This window comes from Salvelinus fontinalis, chromosome 6 (assembly GCF_029448725.1).
Source record: "Salvelinus fontinalis isolate EN_2023a chromosome 6, ASM2944872v1, whole genome shotgun sequence".
Classification (NCBI taxonomy): domain Eukaryota; kingdom Metazoa; phylum Chordata; class Actinopteri; order Salmoniformes; family Salmonidae; genus Salvelinus; species Salvelinus fontinalis.
Window position 1 is genome coordinate 37,335,308 of NC_074670.1, and position 18,984 is coordinate 37,354,291.

Sequence of the window (18,984 nt, forward strand, 5' to 3'; positions counted from 1 at the left end):
AGAGCTCATCAACTCACTCGATTCGCCAACTTCAGCCTCCCAGTGACTTGGATTACAGGGACGAGCCACTGTGTCAGGAGAAAAATTTAGCTGAAGGTAAAACTGATAAGAGGAGTAATCTGTGACGTAATTTCAAGAGAAGAACTAAAGACTATGGTTTTCTATAAACTAAGCTTCAAAACTGCTTCAAATTACCCTAAAATTTGATATTTTTTTCATACAAAGTCGAAGTACAGAAAATGTCTGATGGTCAGTTATTTATCTTTGTAAGAGGATGGAATGTCTGTGATGCTGACTAGCATGTTGTAAGAAATAAAATAATGTTCATGTTTTTATGCTTTACCATACATTTTGGAAGAACACATAAAACCCCCCACCTGTAACTGATAATAAGATTGTACTAATGTATTTGTATTACTTTATTTTAAAACAGTTACATGAATTTAATATCATTTTCAGAAAAAGCTATACTTTCATTTTAAATCTGCTTAGGCCAAACATGATTTGATAAACACAACTACAGAAGCTCTTTATGCGGTCTTCACTCAGCGTTCAACACCATAGTGCTCACAAACTCATCACTAAGCCAAGGACCCTAGGACTCAACACCTCCCTCTGCAACTGGATCCCGGACTCCCTGACAGGCCGACCCCAGGTGGTAAGGGTAGGCAACAACACATCTGCCACGCTAATCCTCAACACAGGGGCCACTCAGGGGTGTGTGCTTAGTCCCCTACTGTACTCCCTGTTCACCCACGACTGCTTGGCCAAGCATGACTCCAACACCATCATTAAGTTTGCTGACAACCCAACAGTGGTGGGCCTGATCACCAACACCGATGAGACAGCCTATAGGGAGGAGGTCAGACACTTGGCAGTGTGGTGCTAGGACAACAACCTCTCCCTCACCGTGAACAAGACAAAGGAGTTGATTGAGAAATACAGGAAAAGGAGGGCAGAACACGCCCCCATTCACATCAACAGGGCTGTAGTGGAGCGGGTCAAGAGTTTCAAGTTCCTAGGTGTCCACATCAACAACAAACTATCATGGTCCAAACACACCAAGACAGTCATGAAGAGGGCACGACAACACCTTTTCCCCTTCAGGAGACTGAAAAGATTTGGCATGGGTCCCCAGATCCTCAAAAAGTTATAAAGCTGCACCATCGAGAGCATCCTGACTGGTTGCATCACCGCCTGGTATGGCAACTGCTCGGCATCTGACCATAAGGCGCTACAGAGGGTAGTGCGCACGGCCCAGTACATCACTGGGACCAAGCTTCCTGCCATCCAGGACCTCTATACTAGGCAATGTCAGAGGAAGGCCTAAAGAATTGTCAAAGACTCCAGTCACATAGATTGTTCTCTCTGCTACCGCACGGCAAGCGATACCAGAGTGCCACATTTTTTATATATTTGCAAAAAAGTCAAAAAAACGTTTTTGCTTTGTCATGATGTGGTATTGTGTGTAGATTGATTTGAAGCAATTCAGGGCTTAGCCCAAAACCAGTAGGGGGGTCTAAGGGCATTCTCCCCCAGCACAAAAGAAATAAGCAACATGTAGCAACAGCTAAATGTGTGAATTGTGTGCACTTTGAGATGAATATTGAGAGATTAGAACATTTAGAGATTTGATATTTGTCAGGCAACTTGTACCTTCCCACCTGTCACAGCAGACACTGCCAGTACTCAATTACAATTGCTGCTGTGGATCTCTCTACTCTAGAACAATCTTTACTCTTGAATACATACATCTACAGTGTATTTCCAAAAACCATTGAACAACTTCAAACATAGTCCTCGACCTTACCAATCAGGCAAAACTGCTGAAAAAATGCCACAGTAGCCAAACCCCCCACATCTCTCTCCCTCTCTGTCTCTCACCTGGGTCACGTGCAGCTGCACTCTGAATTGATGATTACTGCCAACTGTGGGCATGTGGGCAGGATTGAAAGAAACCCAACCTTCTTTTACGGAGTGATGCAGTCACAACCACAAGTCTCAAAAAACTCAGTTCGGACCAGAATGACTTTATTACCAAAATTATCCTATTTACACTTTGTAGTCAATTTTGACAAGAGAATAATAGTTTCTGACTTTTCTTCGGGGCAATTGCTGTTTAAAGTTTCGACCAGGGCAACTCAACTGTAAAGAAAAATGCAAGTGTCTGCATAATAGCGCAACACAACTCCAAACATGACAGATAAGAAGCTACATAGCCCCTAGGCCAGGGATGGGCAACTCCAGTCTTCAGGGGCCGGAGTGGTGTCACAATTTCCCCCCATTCCTAGAAAACACAGCTGATTAAACCAAATGCATTCTGAATTGAAGATCATGATTAGTTGATTATTGGAGTCGGGTTTGTGAACTGGGCCTGGGGCAAAAGTGTGACAACAATCAGGCCCCCGAGGACTGGAGTTGCCCATCCCTGCCCTAGGCAGTGCATTCGGAAAGTATTCAGACAACCTTCCCTTTTTCCAAATGTTGTTACGTTGCAGTCTTACTCTAAAATGGATTACATTTTTAAAAAGTCCTCATCAATCTACACACAATACCCCATAATGAAAAATTGAAAACCGTTTTTTCGAAATTTATGCAAATGTGGCATAAAAAATACAAAACAGAAATAACTTTACATATTATTCAGACCCTTTGCTATGAGACTCGATATTTGAGCTCAGGTGCAACCTGTTTCTATTGATCATCCTTGAGATGTTTCTACAACTTGATTGGAGTCCAACTGTGGTAAATCCAATTGACTGGACATGATTTGAAAAGGCACACACCTGTCTATATAATGTCTCACAGTTGACAGTGCATGTCAGAGCAAAAACCAAGCCATGAGGTCAAAAGAATTGTCCATAGAGATGCGAGACAGGATTGTTTCGAGGCACAGGGTACCAAAAAATGTCTGCAGTATTGAAGGTCCCCAAGAACACATGGCCTCCATCATTCTTCAATGGAATAAGTTTGGAACCACCAAGACTCTTCCTAGAGCTGGCCGCCCGAACAAACTGAGCAATCGGGGGAGAAGGGCCTTGGTCAGGTAGGTGACCAAGAACCTGATGGTCACTCTGACAGAGCTCCAGAGTTCATCAGTGGAGATGGGAGAAACTTTCAGAAGGACAACCATCTCTTCAGCACTCCACCAATCAGACCTTTATGGTACAGCGGCCAGGCTGAAGCCATACCTCAGTAAAAGGCATATGACAGCCCACTTGGAGTTTGCCAAAAGGCACATGAACGACTCTTAGACCATGAGAAACAAGATTCTCTAATCTGATGAAACCAAGATTTAACTTTTTGTCCTGAATGCCAAGCCTCACGTCTAGAGGAAACCTGCCACCATCCCTACAGTGAAGCATGGTGGTGGCAGCATCATACTGCGGGATGTTTTTCAGCGGCAGGGACTGGGAGACTAGTCAGGATCGACGGAAACATGAGCAAAGTACAGAGATCCTTGATGAAAAACTGCTCCAGAGCACTCAGGACCTCCAAAGTTCACCTTCCAACAGGACAATGACCAAAAACACAGCCAAGACAATGCAGGAGTGGCTTTGGGACAAGTCTCTGAATGTCCTTGAGTGCCCAGCCAGAGTGGAGAGACCTGAAAATAGCTGTGCAGGGACACTCCCCATCCAAGCTGACAGAGCTTGAAAGGATCTGCAGAGAAGAATGCGAGAATTTTTTATATATATGCAAAAATGTCTAAACTGTTTTTGCTTTGTCATGATGTGGTATTGTGTGGGTGGGGGGGTAATGTATTTTAGAATAAGGTTGTAATGTACAAAATGTGGAAAAAGTCAAGGGGTCTGAATACTTTCCGAATGCACTGTATATGGATATAAAGATACATGAGCCAAAAAGTGGACCTGCAGTATGGAATAAATTATAAGACCTCTATTATTCATTTCATTTCGTCATTTCCTCCAGCTAATCGTAGATGATTTAGATTGCATCATTTAAGGGCAATTGTACACTGCATTATCAAAAGTATGTGGACACCTGCTCGTCGAACATCTCATTCCAAAATCAATCAAATGGAGTGTCTCTTTATATCCCCCTTTGCTGCTAAAACAGCCTCCACTGTTCTGGGAAGGCTTTCCGATAAATGTTGGAACATTGCTGCAGGGACTTGCTTCCATTCAGCCACAAGAGCATTAGTGAGGTCGGGCACTGATGTTGGGCGATTAGGCCTGGCTCGCAGTCGGCATTCCAATTCATCCCAAGTGTGTTTGATGGGGTTGAGGTCAGGGTTCTGTGCAGGCCAGTCAAATTCTTCCACATCGATCTCGACAAACCATTTCTGAATGGACCTCAATTTGTGCACGGGTGCTTTGTCATGCTGAAACAGGAAAGGGCCTTCCCCAAATTGTTGCCTCAAAGTTGGAAACACAGAATCATCTAGAATGTCATAATATTTCCCTTCACTGGAACTAAGGGGCTAGCTACCACAAACCCTGCACAAACCTGTAACTCTGCTTCTGCTGCTGCTGCTGCACTTGAATTTTTTTGACTGTCCTGTCCTCTTCACTGCTGCCTCAACCTGCTCAACCTGCTTGCACTTTTTCGGAAGAAGTTTCTGAATATCCAGACTCTGACTGAGTGACAGGCATTTTGCTGAGTGATGACGTTGACATCTAACCGGTGCTGCAAGAGTGGGCGAGGGGTCAATGGACGTAAGTGGTCCACTGTGATGTGAAGTCTCGATCAATCACAGCAGGCACTGTGTCATTCTAGGGGCTTCTTTCAGTGCCTTCTGCCTAGCGCATTATACTTGTATTGTTTATTTATGTCACAAAAATTAGTCAGTAAGAGTTTTCTTATAAATTCTGCATAGGGCAGGTGATGTGTGGTGATGGAAACTCATATCAGACTGAAATGTAAGAAGGTTGACGGCTGGAGAGAGAAAAAAAGGCCTAATGATGCCACTGCTCAATTCCTGGACTCACCCAGTGACTTCAGCACCATGGACAGGAAACTCTAAGCCGCGCCCCAATCATACTGACATTGCCTGAGATGCAACTATATTGTTTCAAAATGTAGATATTTGTTGTTATTTCATGCATTTGTTGTTGTCACACACCTTGATATTATTCTACATAGGCTATGGGAGGCGGAAGTAGGCGATTTCAGGACGGAACAATCATGCCTGCATTATGTAACCCAACACTGTTCGAACATTGGTCATATTTGACTTCGAGCGCGCGATGTCACTGTTGGTGAGTGTTTAGCAGCTTCATCCTCGTCCAATCCTGTGTGCACAGTGTAATTCCCAAATATCAAAACACAGAGTGGGATGGGCTCGACAGTCAGACTCGTGATGAGCACTGGAGTAACGAGGGACTCGTTGTGGTGTCCGTGATTTAGGCTACACCCGCATCCTTTGCAACTGGGGGGATCATCACCAAACATCCAGGCTAGTACAATTATATGTTTATGTAAATAGCTTGATGAAAACATTTAGGAAAAAATAGGAATAGGAAAAAACGATACGCATGTAATTCTGATTTCAAGCTAGCCTATGATGTTGTTTATCCATCGGCATATTGTCGTATTTAGTTAAATTCGAAATTATGATTGTAAAATACATGCAATTTAGTTAAACTATTGCGCACTAACGAAATGTTAAAGGTGGGGCTGGTTGAAAAAAATGGTCAGGTTAAGTTTGAACTCATACAGCGCTTGATCATATTCAGCACCACGAGACAGTGGACAGCGCCAATGATTTCAACTGCGTGTTAAAATAATCCCATGGGCGACCATTCCCCTATGCATTGATATCTTTCTTCTGGGATTACAAGAGCGACAAAACATGTTTTGGTAGCTATATTTCAGTACGTTTATGGGCTAGACTATATGTTTTGCATTCGTTACTGGATTTTGTGAGAATGGTCTAAAATCATTGACAAACCATCACTCTTAAGAATTCATACATGTGGCGGAAAACTTTTGATATTAGGCCTGCCTTTGATGTTAAACTTGGGCAGAGCAGGTGAGAAAAACAAAAAAACAACAAATACAATAACCTTCATTCAAGTCACCATGAAGCACATCGCATACTGTAATTTATACATGGACAAACATGGTCAGCATTTGCAGAAACAGATATTATAAGGATATTAAGTAACGTTGTGCCATCATAAATTGGGTGATGTGAGCTGACTGTATTCTCTCTGTAAATAATGTGTATTTAGTGTATTTAGAGTGTATTTAGAGCGCACTGAATTGGATTTTATTGACCACCAACAGCAAGTAAAGCTTTTACACCTTGCCATTGTTATTGGTCTTTTATGGGTATTTATGCACACCATAAGGTTTAGGTTGATAAGGATAAACTATGTTGGATTTGGGGAAAATCTATCAAAGCACTATATAGAGCTGGACATTTTCAGATGTGGTTTTATTGGAGAAACTGTAATGTATTCCTTTGTGAACATTATCAAAAGACAGAAAATTAGACACCTTGAAACACATAGTTTCTATCATCATCCTGAATGCTCACACACGTTTGCATGTATACACACACACACACACACACACACACACACACACACACACACACACACACACACACACACACACACACACACACACACACACACACACAGACACACACACACACACACACACCATACACATTACCTGCACATACATACACAATATGTCCTGTCCAATAAACATATGTTCTCTGTTTTTTTATGGTTTTAAATATATGATTATGTGCCATACCATATGTCAACCCGCTCAGAGGACAATATTGGATTATATAATGCTTCATACAGTTGACTACCCTAAAGTGTACACTCAAACCAAGCAGGCAGACTAAATACAGATTGAACAGATTAAGGATGCAGTATCGTGAGATAATTCCCAGCTCAGAAATAACCTTTACGTCTAAGTGCAACGCAAAAAACGAATAAAACTACTTGAATTAAATGAAACCATTATACCCACTAAATGGGCTTTCATAACTAAATTAGTTATCTTGTTAAAATATGAGCTTGCAATACCCTGTAGATCTGTGCAGCTACTTAAAGGCCCAGAGTTCTTATATATTTCCACACTGTGTTGGAAAAATATTATGAAATTGTGAAAATTATGATAATACCCTTTTAGTGTAAGAACTGTTTGAAAAGACCACCTAAAATGTCAGCCTGTTTTGGTGGGATAGCGTTTTGGCCTGACTGGTGACACCACCAGGTGTTACATTTGTGAATAGACCAAGTACAAAGAGCGTTCCAAACCTCTCTGCCAATGACTGCTAATTTCAGTTTCCCCCTCCCCACTCAGATCACTACCAGACAGTCCTAGCAAAATTTTTGTTTGAGAAATTGCTCTTTGTTAACTAAGAAGCAATTTTTTGGGACCATTTTAATTTAAAACAATCACAGCGAGGTACATAAATTGTTACCCAGAAATGATTTGATATTGCGATAAACGACTGCAAACCACTAGAAGAGATGAGTATCCTTGCCTACAGAACAGAACGTTTATGTTAACTCCCAAAGACTTTAGCTTGGTGGGCTAACATAGTCTTGAGTTATGCAGAACACCTGGTTTGATACCCAGTTGATTGCATAAGTTCCAGCCGTAGGACCAAAGCCAGGAACATTGTGAACAACACAGCCAGGTCACCCGTGATACAAGTCAGTATTAGACGTTCATCCATGTCTGAGGACGTCAGGAGATGATGTGGAAACCAGCCACAAGGGGCAACAGTGAGTGCTGTTAGTTTCAAGTTGGTTTATGTTTTTGATGTGGGCAGGGATGGGGATGGGTGTAAGCATCTACCTCTAATGCCAAAGGTTGAATGTTCAAATCCAGCTATAGAAAGTTGTTTTCGAGATTTTTTCCCCTTACCTCAACCATTCAAAATGAATTCCTAACCTTAAGATTTCAACGCTTGGGAAACATGGTCAAACATCTAATTCTGACGTGAGACTGTGAGAGCTTGTTGCAGATGATCATGTTGTTTTGCATCTTATCTACTGAGAGCATGCATGGGCTTAGATGAAAACATCTCTCTGTGAATCTGAGGCTGTCAACCTTTCACCCAGGTCTCTATCTGCTAAGGGACTACCAGGGTCACATTTACCTGCATGGAAAATGAAATGTTTTAAAATATTTTGAAACAGAAAGTGAAAATATGTGCTTCTTATTTGACAAGTCCAGGTAGTCTCTCACCGTTTCAGTCCGTTTTCTTTGATATTTTCTTCTACCTGGGTCATGATATTTACAAGCCCTGCTGAGATTCAATCAGCATTGAGACACTGTATGGACATTATACGATAACAACTATTGAGTATAGCAATGCACAAACTTGATTGCATTTTCCTGACATTGATTGCTGCTGATGTGCACAGAGACAACGGCCCACATGCGCTTGCTCATATGGGAACACACCTGACCTTGTTGTAACACTCCCCCCACACTGCCCTAGGCCACATCCGAAGTAAACCACATTGACCTGTGTTATGTTGCAGGAGGAAAACCCTCCTATTGCACGCTTGGAAGATGCAGAACACAGAACTGTCTGCAAATTTCATTGGCCCCATTTAGCCTGTGTCTTCCTTGCAGTAATTTTCCTCTGTTGCTAAGTATGTTGCTAGGGCATGGTTTGGTTGGTAGCTCTGAGACTGTGCCTGCTGCCTAATCTGATTCCACTTTGAAGCTGTGTGCCAGCAATCCAAAGGCGGGTAGAAACAAAAGGAAAACATATCGAGGCATAAAATGCTGGCGTACTGCTGTTTTATTGTGATGCTCATGACACACTTCTCAGTTGCCTTAAGAGGTACAAAAAGCTGAGCTCATTTCAGAGGAACTTTTGGGGTGTTCTCATATCAGGGCTGTAGGACCTAGACAACTAAAAGTGCATGCAATCTGGTATAAAACCTGAAAACATACACCCGCAGTGTAAGACATGATAGTCAGGGTACACAGTGTATTTCAAGATGGGTGTTTGCTTTGGGACAGGGACAGCAGATGTTCTGAGCTACATTTACCAACATCCTGGTGCCGTGCAGTCTAAATAAAGAGATAGCATCTAGACTGTATGGGGGGGAAAGTCCGGATTCAGTAAAGCGACAACGAATCAGACCTTAGCGGTCAATTCCGTCATTTTATGATATAAAAAAAGAGAAGATCAAACACATACACACTTACATAACCAACTCCTTTAAGCGATGATGCTAAAAGGCACAACATTCAACAGGAGAGAGGGAATGGATGAGGAATGGAGTGATGTTATAATGTGCAGTCAGGCATGAGGTGAACCATGATTTATTCAGCTATCAAACATGAATAAAACATACATTTTTGTGCATGTACTGGAGCCTGGATGTCTTTGTGTGTCTATGTCAAAATGGAGAGGTGGAAATCAACTACGTGGATAAGGTCTGTGAAAATCGATATAAACACAAAACACCATGCACTATTATTCTTCATTCTTATCTCAATATTCTGTGAGCGGTTTGCCGGTGTTACTCTCTGGTGTCATCTTTTTGACGGCAACAAAGGCTATTTGGCACAGGATCCCAAAAGGAAGAAATGTCATAATTCTATTATATTTCTTGGCAGGATGAATCATGGCACTGAGGAAAACCTTAGTCAGCCCCTCTCTAATAGATGTGCCCCCGCACTTTGACTCTGTACCTGTACACCCTGTATATAGCCTCGCTATTTTTTTTTACTTACCACTTGTTTTTCTTCAAACTGTATTGTTGGTTAAGGGCTTGCAAGTAAGCATTTCACTGTAACGTCTACACCGGTTGTATTCGGCACATGCGACAAATACAATTGTATTTTATTTGAGATGTTTGAATATGCTGCTGTGTGCTTTCCACCTAGTGGGACATCATTTATTCATTTATTTCTAAATGAAGAGTTAGAAACACACCCAGTTCCTCTCTGCCGCATCATTCACGACTAGATTTCAATCATCATTCCATTATATCGATACATAATCGCATAATGGATTTTAGGTTGTATTTTCTGTGGCACATGCATGTGAAGGACAGTAAGCCTGGGTTTTATTGGATTTAAGAAACGGTCTCATGCTTTTGTTCCATGTTTGAGGAAAAAGTAAAACAAATATGTTTTCAATCTGGTAGCCTATATTTGATGTGGGGCTCACTGGTTTAATGACCGAGGTCCAGTCAGTGTCTGTGCCATCTGTGCCAGGCAGGGGTGGACGTAGGCGGAGGTGACATTATTTACATAACCGATTTCGGAGAGTCGCCCTTGTTCGTAAATGGCTCAGTCAGTGCCAGTGTGCCACGTCAGGATGCCTTGGACAGAAATACATCTCACCGTTACTTTTCTCACAGATCCAAAGGGGGAAAACACAGCGTTAAGCACAATGGGACCATTCCAGGAATACGAGGTGGGTGCCATTGCAACACTTTGAAAGTTGATCATTTTTAATCTTAACAATTCCACTCATATTTTTGTTAAAATTTCACGAGAATGATAATAGTGATAGAATGATAATCTAATCTAGACTGTCCCATTAGTAGACCATAATCATTTAATGATTGTGCTGCTGTGACAGAGCTAATGTAGTAAGACAAAAACAAAATGCTCAAAGTTGTATTTGCGCACACCGATTCTCGGATGAATTTGATTTGTTCTTGTGGCAAACATTCAAGTGGTGAGTTGTGATAGTTGTGATACCTGTATGGTTCTCAGGAAAAGAAGTCACCAGGGAAGGAGAGCCCCCGCAGCCGCATCCCACGCTTGATCCTCCATCCTTTCCACCCTCATGAGAAAGGGTCACCCTTGTCCGAATCACCCATTTCAGAGGAGGAGGGTAAGGACTGTGACATCAGCTCGGACAACTCCAAACGGACCATCAGCTTTTGCTCAGGTACGTGATTCCCATGTTTCAGATCAAGGTTAGGGTGCATCGTAAAAGTCTAAAAATAGTTATTCTAATCTCACTAAATTTATCTGAAGACATCAAAATAATATAAATTTGCTTTCACTTGTCAGTATTGTCACATTGTTGATGGCAGCCAGGGCAGTACTGGCAATGGCAGATGGGCTGGTCTATCTTTAGCCCAGTGGGCCTTCATAAATCTAATTTGTGTGTGCAGAATTAATGGCCGCCAGTGTGTTAGAAATGCCCAGGACGATTTCTGATCCCAGTCCATCCCTGCTGCAAGGATTCATCATATAAAAATGTCTGAAATCATGCCAACACACTGTTATGTTAGCTTTGTTATGCCATTCTGGCCAAGCAGGCCGAATCCACATCTTATCACACACACACACGTCATGCATTGGAGATTGAGAGAGTTGCCAAGTCAAATTAGGTAAAGAGAAGTCCTCATCATATGAAAGCTCGTTGATTACGGTTGTTTCAATCAACTAGCATACTTTTTGTAGATGACATCAACTGTTGAAGCAAATCTGAATTACATAAAGGCTAATAACTTACCATAAACAACAAAGTTGTCAAACATAAAAGTTTGCTTAATACTTGGCAATATTCCAGAAATGACCTAGCCTGGTGTAGTAGGTCTAGCTTCTTTATTGACAACAGTTATATCTAACCACAATTAGGTTACAACATATTGATGTATATTGAATAATATTAAGTCATCATGGAAGTTTGACACCCCTTTCACCTCCCTTCTGCTACCATAACACAGTGCTGTGGTGTTGGTAATATGAACACTGTTGGTTGGATGAGTTACAGTACGAACAGATCAGAATGCAAGGTTCAATCCCTCTTAATGATTGACTGCTGTGTGTTCCATGCTGCATGTGTATTCTTGGCTATACCTGTCTACATAGATGACACTGGCTGCCCCAGTAGTCAGTCTGTGTCCCCCTCCAAAACCCTGTCAGGGTCAGACAACAGTCCACATGGCTCCCCCACGCCCACTGCCAAGTGCAAGACCAAGGTGAAGAGGGTGAGGGTGATAGCAGATTGGCACGCACCACCGCCGAGGCACAAGAGGGAGCAGCGGTCATCCACATTGCCCAGAGGTAGGCCACTGCAGGGAATGGGCTCATTTCTTTTTTGTAGGTGGGGTTAGGAGGCACGTACATACTATAAGGGCACAGGGCGAGACCCAGACACGGGAGGCAGATGGTTCGAGTCTCTGATATTTATTATAATCCAAGGGGCAGGCAAAATAATGGTTGTGGACAGGTAAAATATCATAAACAAGTGGCAGGCAGGCAGTATGGTCAGGCGAGTTCAGAGTCAAGGCATGCAGGGGTCAAAACCGGGGGACTAGCAAAAGCGAGATAAGAAAAAGCAGGCACATGGAAAACCACACTGGTTGACTTGACAAACAGGGAACACCGGAATAAATACCCAGGGACTAATGGGGAAAATGGGTGATACCTGGAGGTGGGTGGAGACAATCACAAAGACAGGTGAAACAGATCAGGGCGTGACACATATGTTGTCCTAGTAGATCTTAGGCTTTTCTCTCAATTCTGATTCTGTTTATATGTATTTGTTTTAATTGAAGTACTTGTCTAACTATCAATTGAAATAGATCTACAAAATAGATCTACGTCAGATTAAAAATATATATGAAATAACCATGTGAAATGGTTTCTTGTAGACCAGGGTTGGGCTCAATTCAAATTGAAGGCAGTCAAATCAGAAAGTAAACTAAAATCACAATCCAATAATAGAAAAAAAGGGCATTTACTTTCAATGACTTCTCAATAAACTCAAAAGTAGAAGCTATTTATTTCAAAAGTTTTTAAATGTCTGCATTTTAATTTAAAATAATTGATTGATTGACTGCCTTTAATTCATATTGAGCCCAACCCTGCTTTCTACATGCTTTGTGTGTATACACAATCTGCAAAGTATTACTTTCATGTAATTTGAGCAGTAGAAGGTAAGCAACAATGATTTGCTTGGTGAGAGACTGGGAGAATCTCAATTGCACAACACCCATTGGAGGAGACAGTCAGAGTGGCAGGACCTCTGGCTTTCTCATCCAATGGTGTTTCAGAAGGAGGCGAGACGCTATAAAACCTTTTTGATGTTTTTTATGAGTATGCAATTGAGATTAATCGAATCCCCTCAATGTTGTCATTCCTCTGCACAGATGTTGCTGACGCATGCCAGATTTCTACAAGGCCTGGATAACTATTTTACATATCCGCTAACCACATCATATGACATATGTTATAGCAATCTGGTGCCCAAAGGCACAGTCGATGAAGTGTCATGCAACAATTGATTAATGCATATAATGTCTGAGCAGGGGAACACAGCCATTGTATGCGTCCCAATAATATCTCCTTCTTCCTGCACTCGTTCAGTATTCCCCAGAAATGTAAAAGCATTGGATTGGTCTAGGCATGGGCTAGAGGAAGTTTCTACCATATTTCTTATACCAGTCAGTTCCTTTCAAATCCATGAATGGAAGTGAACACCACCTATGACAACATCCTAAATACCTCTCACAGTGTACACTTGTTCACTTCCCTTCATGGATTTGAAAGGAACTGACTGGTATAAGAAATATGGTAGAAACTTCCTCCCTCACTCCTTTTGCCCGTGCAGGTCACTGGCCATGTACTGGTGCCCCGAGGCTCAGCATAATTGAATCTGCCCAACATAATTGAATCTGCCCAACGGCTTGAGCAAGGTTCCAATCCAGAGAGGCTGCTCATTGGATAATTAATGTTGGACCTGAGGTTTTTCAATTTGGCTGATTAGTAGTCGTTAACAGTCAGACTTCACGTATTGGTTGGCAGCACATTGTACCTGCAATTGACTCACTCAGCGGTGAAGGTTCAGTTTTGTTGTTAGTTAATCACAAATTCACAGTGAGCACTTTACTATGGTTTTATCGAATGGAAAGAGATGCTACTCAGTGTGTCTGACTGCAGGTAGCGAGGCAGACTTCAGCTCCTCCAGCAGCACGGGCAGCCTAAAGAGAGGGGAGAGCCTGGTCCACAACTCCACAGGGAAGAAGATCTCCTCACGCAGGTGATATATGGGGTGGCTCTTTCTCTACTGCCTCCATTCTAGAAGCAGACACTCCTTTACCATTATCTTACCCCACCAGTGGGTGTTACATTTAAAGGGCCAGTTTCCCAGACCCATATTCAGCCTTATCCTAAACTAAAATGCACTTTCAACAAAAATGTCATTGGGTCTGGGAAACTGTTTCAAAAAGTATAGCTATTCTATTTCTTTATTGCTGTATCTTTCCCCGCTGGCTTTAAAAAATTCTCTCCCAATGATAAATGGACAACATTACAAGACTGTTGTGGAAAATGTAATCTCCTTCGCTTTGCCTAACTACTGCATGTATTTTCCCACAGTCGTGGTGCCCACATCAGGAGCCTCCCGATGTTCAAGCTGGCAGGGAGCCCCTCAGCATCCCATGATGCAGAGCTCTATGCCCCGTACAGGACAGTCCCCTCATCCACCAACAGCAGCAGCAACTCCAGCCCCACAATACCCTCCAGGTAAACAGCCATGTCATTCCCATACACTGGCCAGTTCCAGAAACAACCTCCAGTGTTACCCCTTCTGGTATTTTTTTTGCCATATTTCTTATGTGGACAGGGCTTAGATCTGAAATGATTGGATAGCTCAAAGCAATATGGCAATTCTGCCTATCAAAGGACAAGAGCAACTACCATGTTTCTATCATTTCATTTCAACATGGAATGCCCTATGAAGAAGGGGGCTAGGAGTCCATTTGTAATGGTACATCTGTTGCTCTGGGAGGAGTGGGCATTCACTAGGTGGGGAAAGGGTGGGTAGGTTAGGCTCTATGCCTGGACTCATCTACTTTTCTGAGACTGTGATTATATCGGTCAGGATTGGGCTATGCCAAGATTATAGGATTTTACAAACGGTCTGGATTTTGTTATTGTGTCTGTGAGCATGGGTGTCAACCTTGGGTTTATAGGAGAGGAAGAGGTCATGAATATTTCATTACTCAGTCGATAGCCAGACTGGCTTGCCTGGCAGAATATTCACTTGAGGGTTCCTGTGCTTCCATGACGGCAGCACTGCACGAACAAGCTCAACCTTGCCTTTCTGCTCGGACTGTAAAATAACTAACCAGAGCCCTCTTGAATTCAGCCCACAGGCTTAATGCGAGTCATTCCCTATGCAACACAATCCCTACTTATGTATCTTTTGCGGACGTGAGAACGTCCATGACTGCATTTCTGTTGCTACAGGTCCCCCCCCCCCCCCCCCCCCCCCCCCCCTTGTTCCCCTCAGCTCTCTTCTGCCTGGCTGGGTTTGTGACGTCCTTGTTCTCTCGCTACTTTCTGCTAGCCTGTTCTATTTCTGTCAGGGCTGCAGAGACTCCCATCAAAGCACAAGTCCCAGGTTGTTGCTAGGATATAGTGCTAGCTTTTAAGCCTGTTTGTAAGAGGGGCTGCTCTGCATATTAGCCAAATCCATCCTCCGACACATTTCATCATTCCTTCTTTAGGCCTGATCACAGGGATATTTCAGAGCTGCTCATGTATAATTGAAGTTTAATGTACTTGCAGTCATTTTTTTTTTGTATTTCAGGGAATTCTCAAGCCAAACCACTTACCTTGTAGACTACAGCCAAGCAAATGTAAATGGGCCTTTCCCTCATTGTTTCCCTATCCATCCCTGACCGCTTTTGATCAACCTGCCATTTTAGCTTTTTTGCAGCATGAAGTCGGCTGGCTGGTTAGCTTATGTCCTGACAGTGCTATCCCCAGTCAGACACAATCGACTAAGTAATAACATTGCCCAGCAGTTTTTATTTTTTTCCCTAAAACAAGCTGTTTTGCGTCATGCAAGGTGCACCAATCCCTTTCTATTTTTTTTTCATGGCCTAGTTCCTTCCCCACATCACTGATGGAGCCTCCTGTAGATGGGGCTCAGCACTGCTCGTTGTACTGAACACAGTACAGGATGGTGTGTACAATAGATGGGGTGTCCTCTTCCTCAGTATCCATGTTGAGAAAAATATGGTGTCTCACCAGCAGAACATACAGTATGTGACTCAGGGCAAAGGTGTCATTTCCTGTGTCCTCTCCCCATAAGGATGACCCCCGGACGTTACCACTCCTGTGGGGACAAGCATGGACTCGGACCCAATCCAGAGCAGTATCTCACCCCCCTGCAACAAAAGGAGGTGGCCATTCGCCACCTGAGGAGCAAGCTGAGGGAAGCGGAGAACACAGTCCACGACAGGTTACCTTCTCAGTGAACATCTCATGTTTAGCTTGTTTCCTAAATGCATCCCATAGAGTACATTCCACCTACAGTATAGAAAAACATTGCAATCCCGTACAGCTGTAACTACTAGCTAACCCTCTCTTTTCTCCCTCAGGGAGTCTGAGATCGAGGAGCTCAAGTCCCAGCTGGGCAGGATGAGGGAGGACTGGATCGAGGAGGAGTGCCACCGCGTAGAGGCGCAGCTGGCCCTGAAGGAGGCACGCAAGGAGATCAAGCAGCTCCGGCAAGTTGTGGAGACCATGAAGAGCAGTCTGATGGAGAAGGACAAGGGCATCCAGAAGTACTTTGTCGACATCAACATCCAGAACCGCAAGCTGGAGTGCCTACTGCACAGCATGGAGATGGCCCAGAGCGGCTCCACGCTGCAAGACGAGCCAACCATGGACTTCATCTGTGGTGACTCCCCTGTCAATGACAAGCAGGGGGAGGTGGGTGACCAGGTGGTGGAGGAGATGGCAGACGGTGGGCTGCTGGTCAACGACAACCTGGCGCATGTGCTCATGTCCACAGCAGTGGACTCTAGCGGTAAGCTACGCTGCCACCCAGAGGCTGGTCCTGGGGTGTCCACTCTACTCCACAGTCTGGAGGAGGAGAAGATTGCACCACTGCCTCCACCACCCTCCAACACGTTCTGCTACAGCACACTCCCCTTCCCTGCTCCAGTGGAGAAGGCCGTTCAGACTGAGATGGTGTCCTTCCCTCCTGACCTGCACGTCCTCCTGCTGCAGCTGCTGAAGTTCCATGGTGGTGCAGTTGGAGATGCTCTCCTTCCAGCTTCTACCAGCCTCCTAGAAATCCCAGCACAGCAGGGCCCAGACTTGGCCCCTATCCCGTCCACCTTAAGCCTGCCTAGCTCCTGCCAGCCCATCCCAGTTCTGCCAGCGAGCCCTTACATGTTAAGTAATTCAGGGCTGTGTTGCTCAGACCCTGAGGTGATCTCCATGCGCTTCATGGAGGAGCTGGATTTTGAGGTGAGCAGTGAGGAGCCCTGCAAGGCCCTCGAGATGGCTGTGGTCAACAAAAGCTATTGGAGCAGCAGCTTCCTTGTTGATCTTGTTGCTGTGGCCGTACCAGTGTTGCCCACGGTGGCCTGGCTGTATTCCCGGCATGGCGTGGATGGGGCGGCGCCAGTCTACAACATCGCAGCATTGATCCGTGGCTGTTGCATCATGGGATTGCACTCTCTCCGTCACGTCACTCATCATGGGGCAGATGTGTAACGGTCTCCGACCCCCGCATGCACAGCCCGACCCCTCAACTTAAGGCACTTCCACATCTGTTAATCAAAGAGTATTTGTGGATCTTTAGTTTTTCTACACTTGTGAATATTAATGCTACAGTTATTACTTTAGGTTCCCACGTGTTTACTTTGCACTGTGTACAGTTGTTGGTGTGAAGTCATTGTTTATGGTCAAGGGATTTTGTTAATTGTATTTATTTTCCCTCTGTTCTCTTATCATAATTGTGTATAATCCGAGTAGGTGGTTATGCATCATTGATGTCCTGGGCTGGCACTAGTTACCCCTACTTAAAGCAACCATGTTTATTTTATTTAAAGTATTAGGATTTCTGAGGGTGGGGATGAAATTGAATGTTAGTTTGATCAAGTGTTTGTAATGGTTTATGTTCCAAAATAATCTTAAACCTGCAGCCAAAGCTTTATTAATGAACGTTCAGTCTTTATTTTTCTACCTGGAAGTAGAGTGTACATGTGTAACAAATTGTTGATAGGTGTATGAGAACAACGCTTCAAAACAACCCATACTTGTTTGTGCCTGAGCTACTGTGTGTAATACTCTTAACATCAAATGTCCTAATATATTTACTATTAAAGCATGATAATCCCATCCATGTTTGATTCCTCTTGGGCATTTTCTGGTGCCAAGGGTTTTGCAGACTATTTAATCCCAAGCATTTTATAGTGAACATGCATTCTAAATAGCACATACCCATTGTGGACAAATGCCGTTTCATTGTTCTACAATCAATTGAGATGTGTTGTCTTTCTCATGGGTGCCAATTTCAATTGGTGATTTTCACAGTTTCTCTTTAAATGCCAACAAGAAGGATATTTGAATGAGTCAATTAAACGAAAGACTTCTTGGATTTACTGTTCAATCTCCGGCTTAGAAGGGGATCCTTAATTGCAAAGCCACACAAATGTCTGAGGCCAGCTTTGAAAACGGCAGAACACAATGTTCCCGGCATTGAACACGAGTGCACATGTTTCTGCATCCGCACAACAGCTCTTAACTACGGCACAAGTTCACATGAATTAAACAGATCTGTCTGAGCCCTTGTATATTACGCTGAACAAAAATAGAAACACTATGTAAAGTGTTGGTTTCATGAGCTGAAATAAGATCCCAGATATTTTCCATATGCACAAAAAGCTTATTTTTGAGCACAATAAGTTTGCATCCCTGTTAGTGAGCATTTCTCCTTTGCCAAAATAATTAATCCACCTGACCGGTCTGGCATATCATTATGCAGGTGCACCTTTTGCTGGGGGACAAAAGGCCACTCGTGTAATTTTGTCACAACACATCTGTGGCATTAAGTTTTGAGGGAGTGTGCAATTGGCACGCTGACTGCAGGAATGTCAACCAGAGCTGTTGCCAGAGAATTCAATGTTAATTTCTCTACCATAAGCCACCTCGTAGTTGTGGAGAATTTGGCAGTATGTCCAACTGGCCTCACAACCGCAGACCATGTGTGACCACGCCCGCCCAGGACCTCCACATCTGGCTGCTTCA

The 18,984-nt window shown here is 43.4% G+C and overlaps 1 protein-coding gene across 2 annotated transcripts; it reads left to right on the forward strand.

Moving 5' to 3' along the window:
* The first annotated feature begins 5,243 nt into the window (after positions 1–5,243).
* LOC129857781 (syntabulin-like) lies at positions 5,244–18,075 on the forward strand. Of its 2 annotated transcripts, none has more exons than XM_055926338.1 (8): positions 5,244–5,419; positions 10,329–10,384; positions 10,690–10,867; positions 11,854–11,994; positions 13,873–13,972; positions 14,311–14,457; positions 16,034–16,183; positions 16,323–18,075. In XM_055926338.1, exons 2-8 carry the CDS (start codon positions 10,361–10,363, stop codon positions 17,446–17,448), a joined length of 1,866 nt encoding a protein of 621 aa, XP_055782313.1. In that variant the 5' UTR covers positions 5,244–5,419; positions 10,329–10,360; the 3' UTR covers positions 17,449–18,075. The 2 variants fall into 2 exon arrangements, with proteins under 2 accessions (XP_055782313.1, XP_055782312.1); XM_055926337.1 differs by having other exon boundaries at positions 5,247–5,419; positions 11,800–11,994.
* The last annotated feature ends 909 nt before the right edge of the window (positions 18,076–18,984 follow it).

Excerpts from the sequence above, each read along its gene's own strand:
- LOC129857781 (XM_055926337.1), top strand. The coding sequence starts at position 10,361 with ATGGGACCATTCCAGGAATACGAG. Across the intron at positions 10,868-11,799 it reads GACCATCAGCTTTTGCTCAG|ATGACACTGGCTGCCCCAGT; the intron begins GTACGTGATTCC and ends CTGTCTACATAG. Across the intron at positions 14,458-16,033 it reads AGCCCCACAATACCCTCCAG|GATGACCCCCGGACGTTACC; the intron begins GTAAACAGCCAT and ends TCTCCCCATAAG.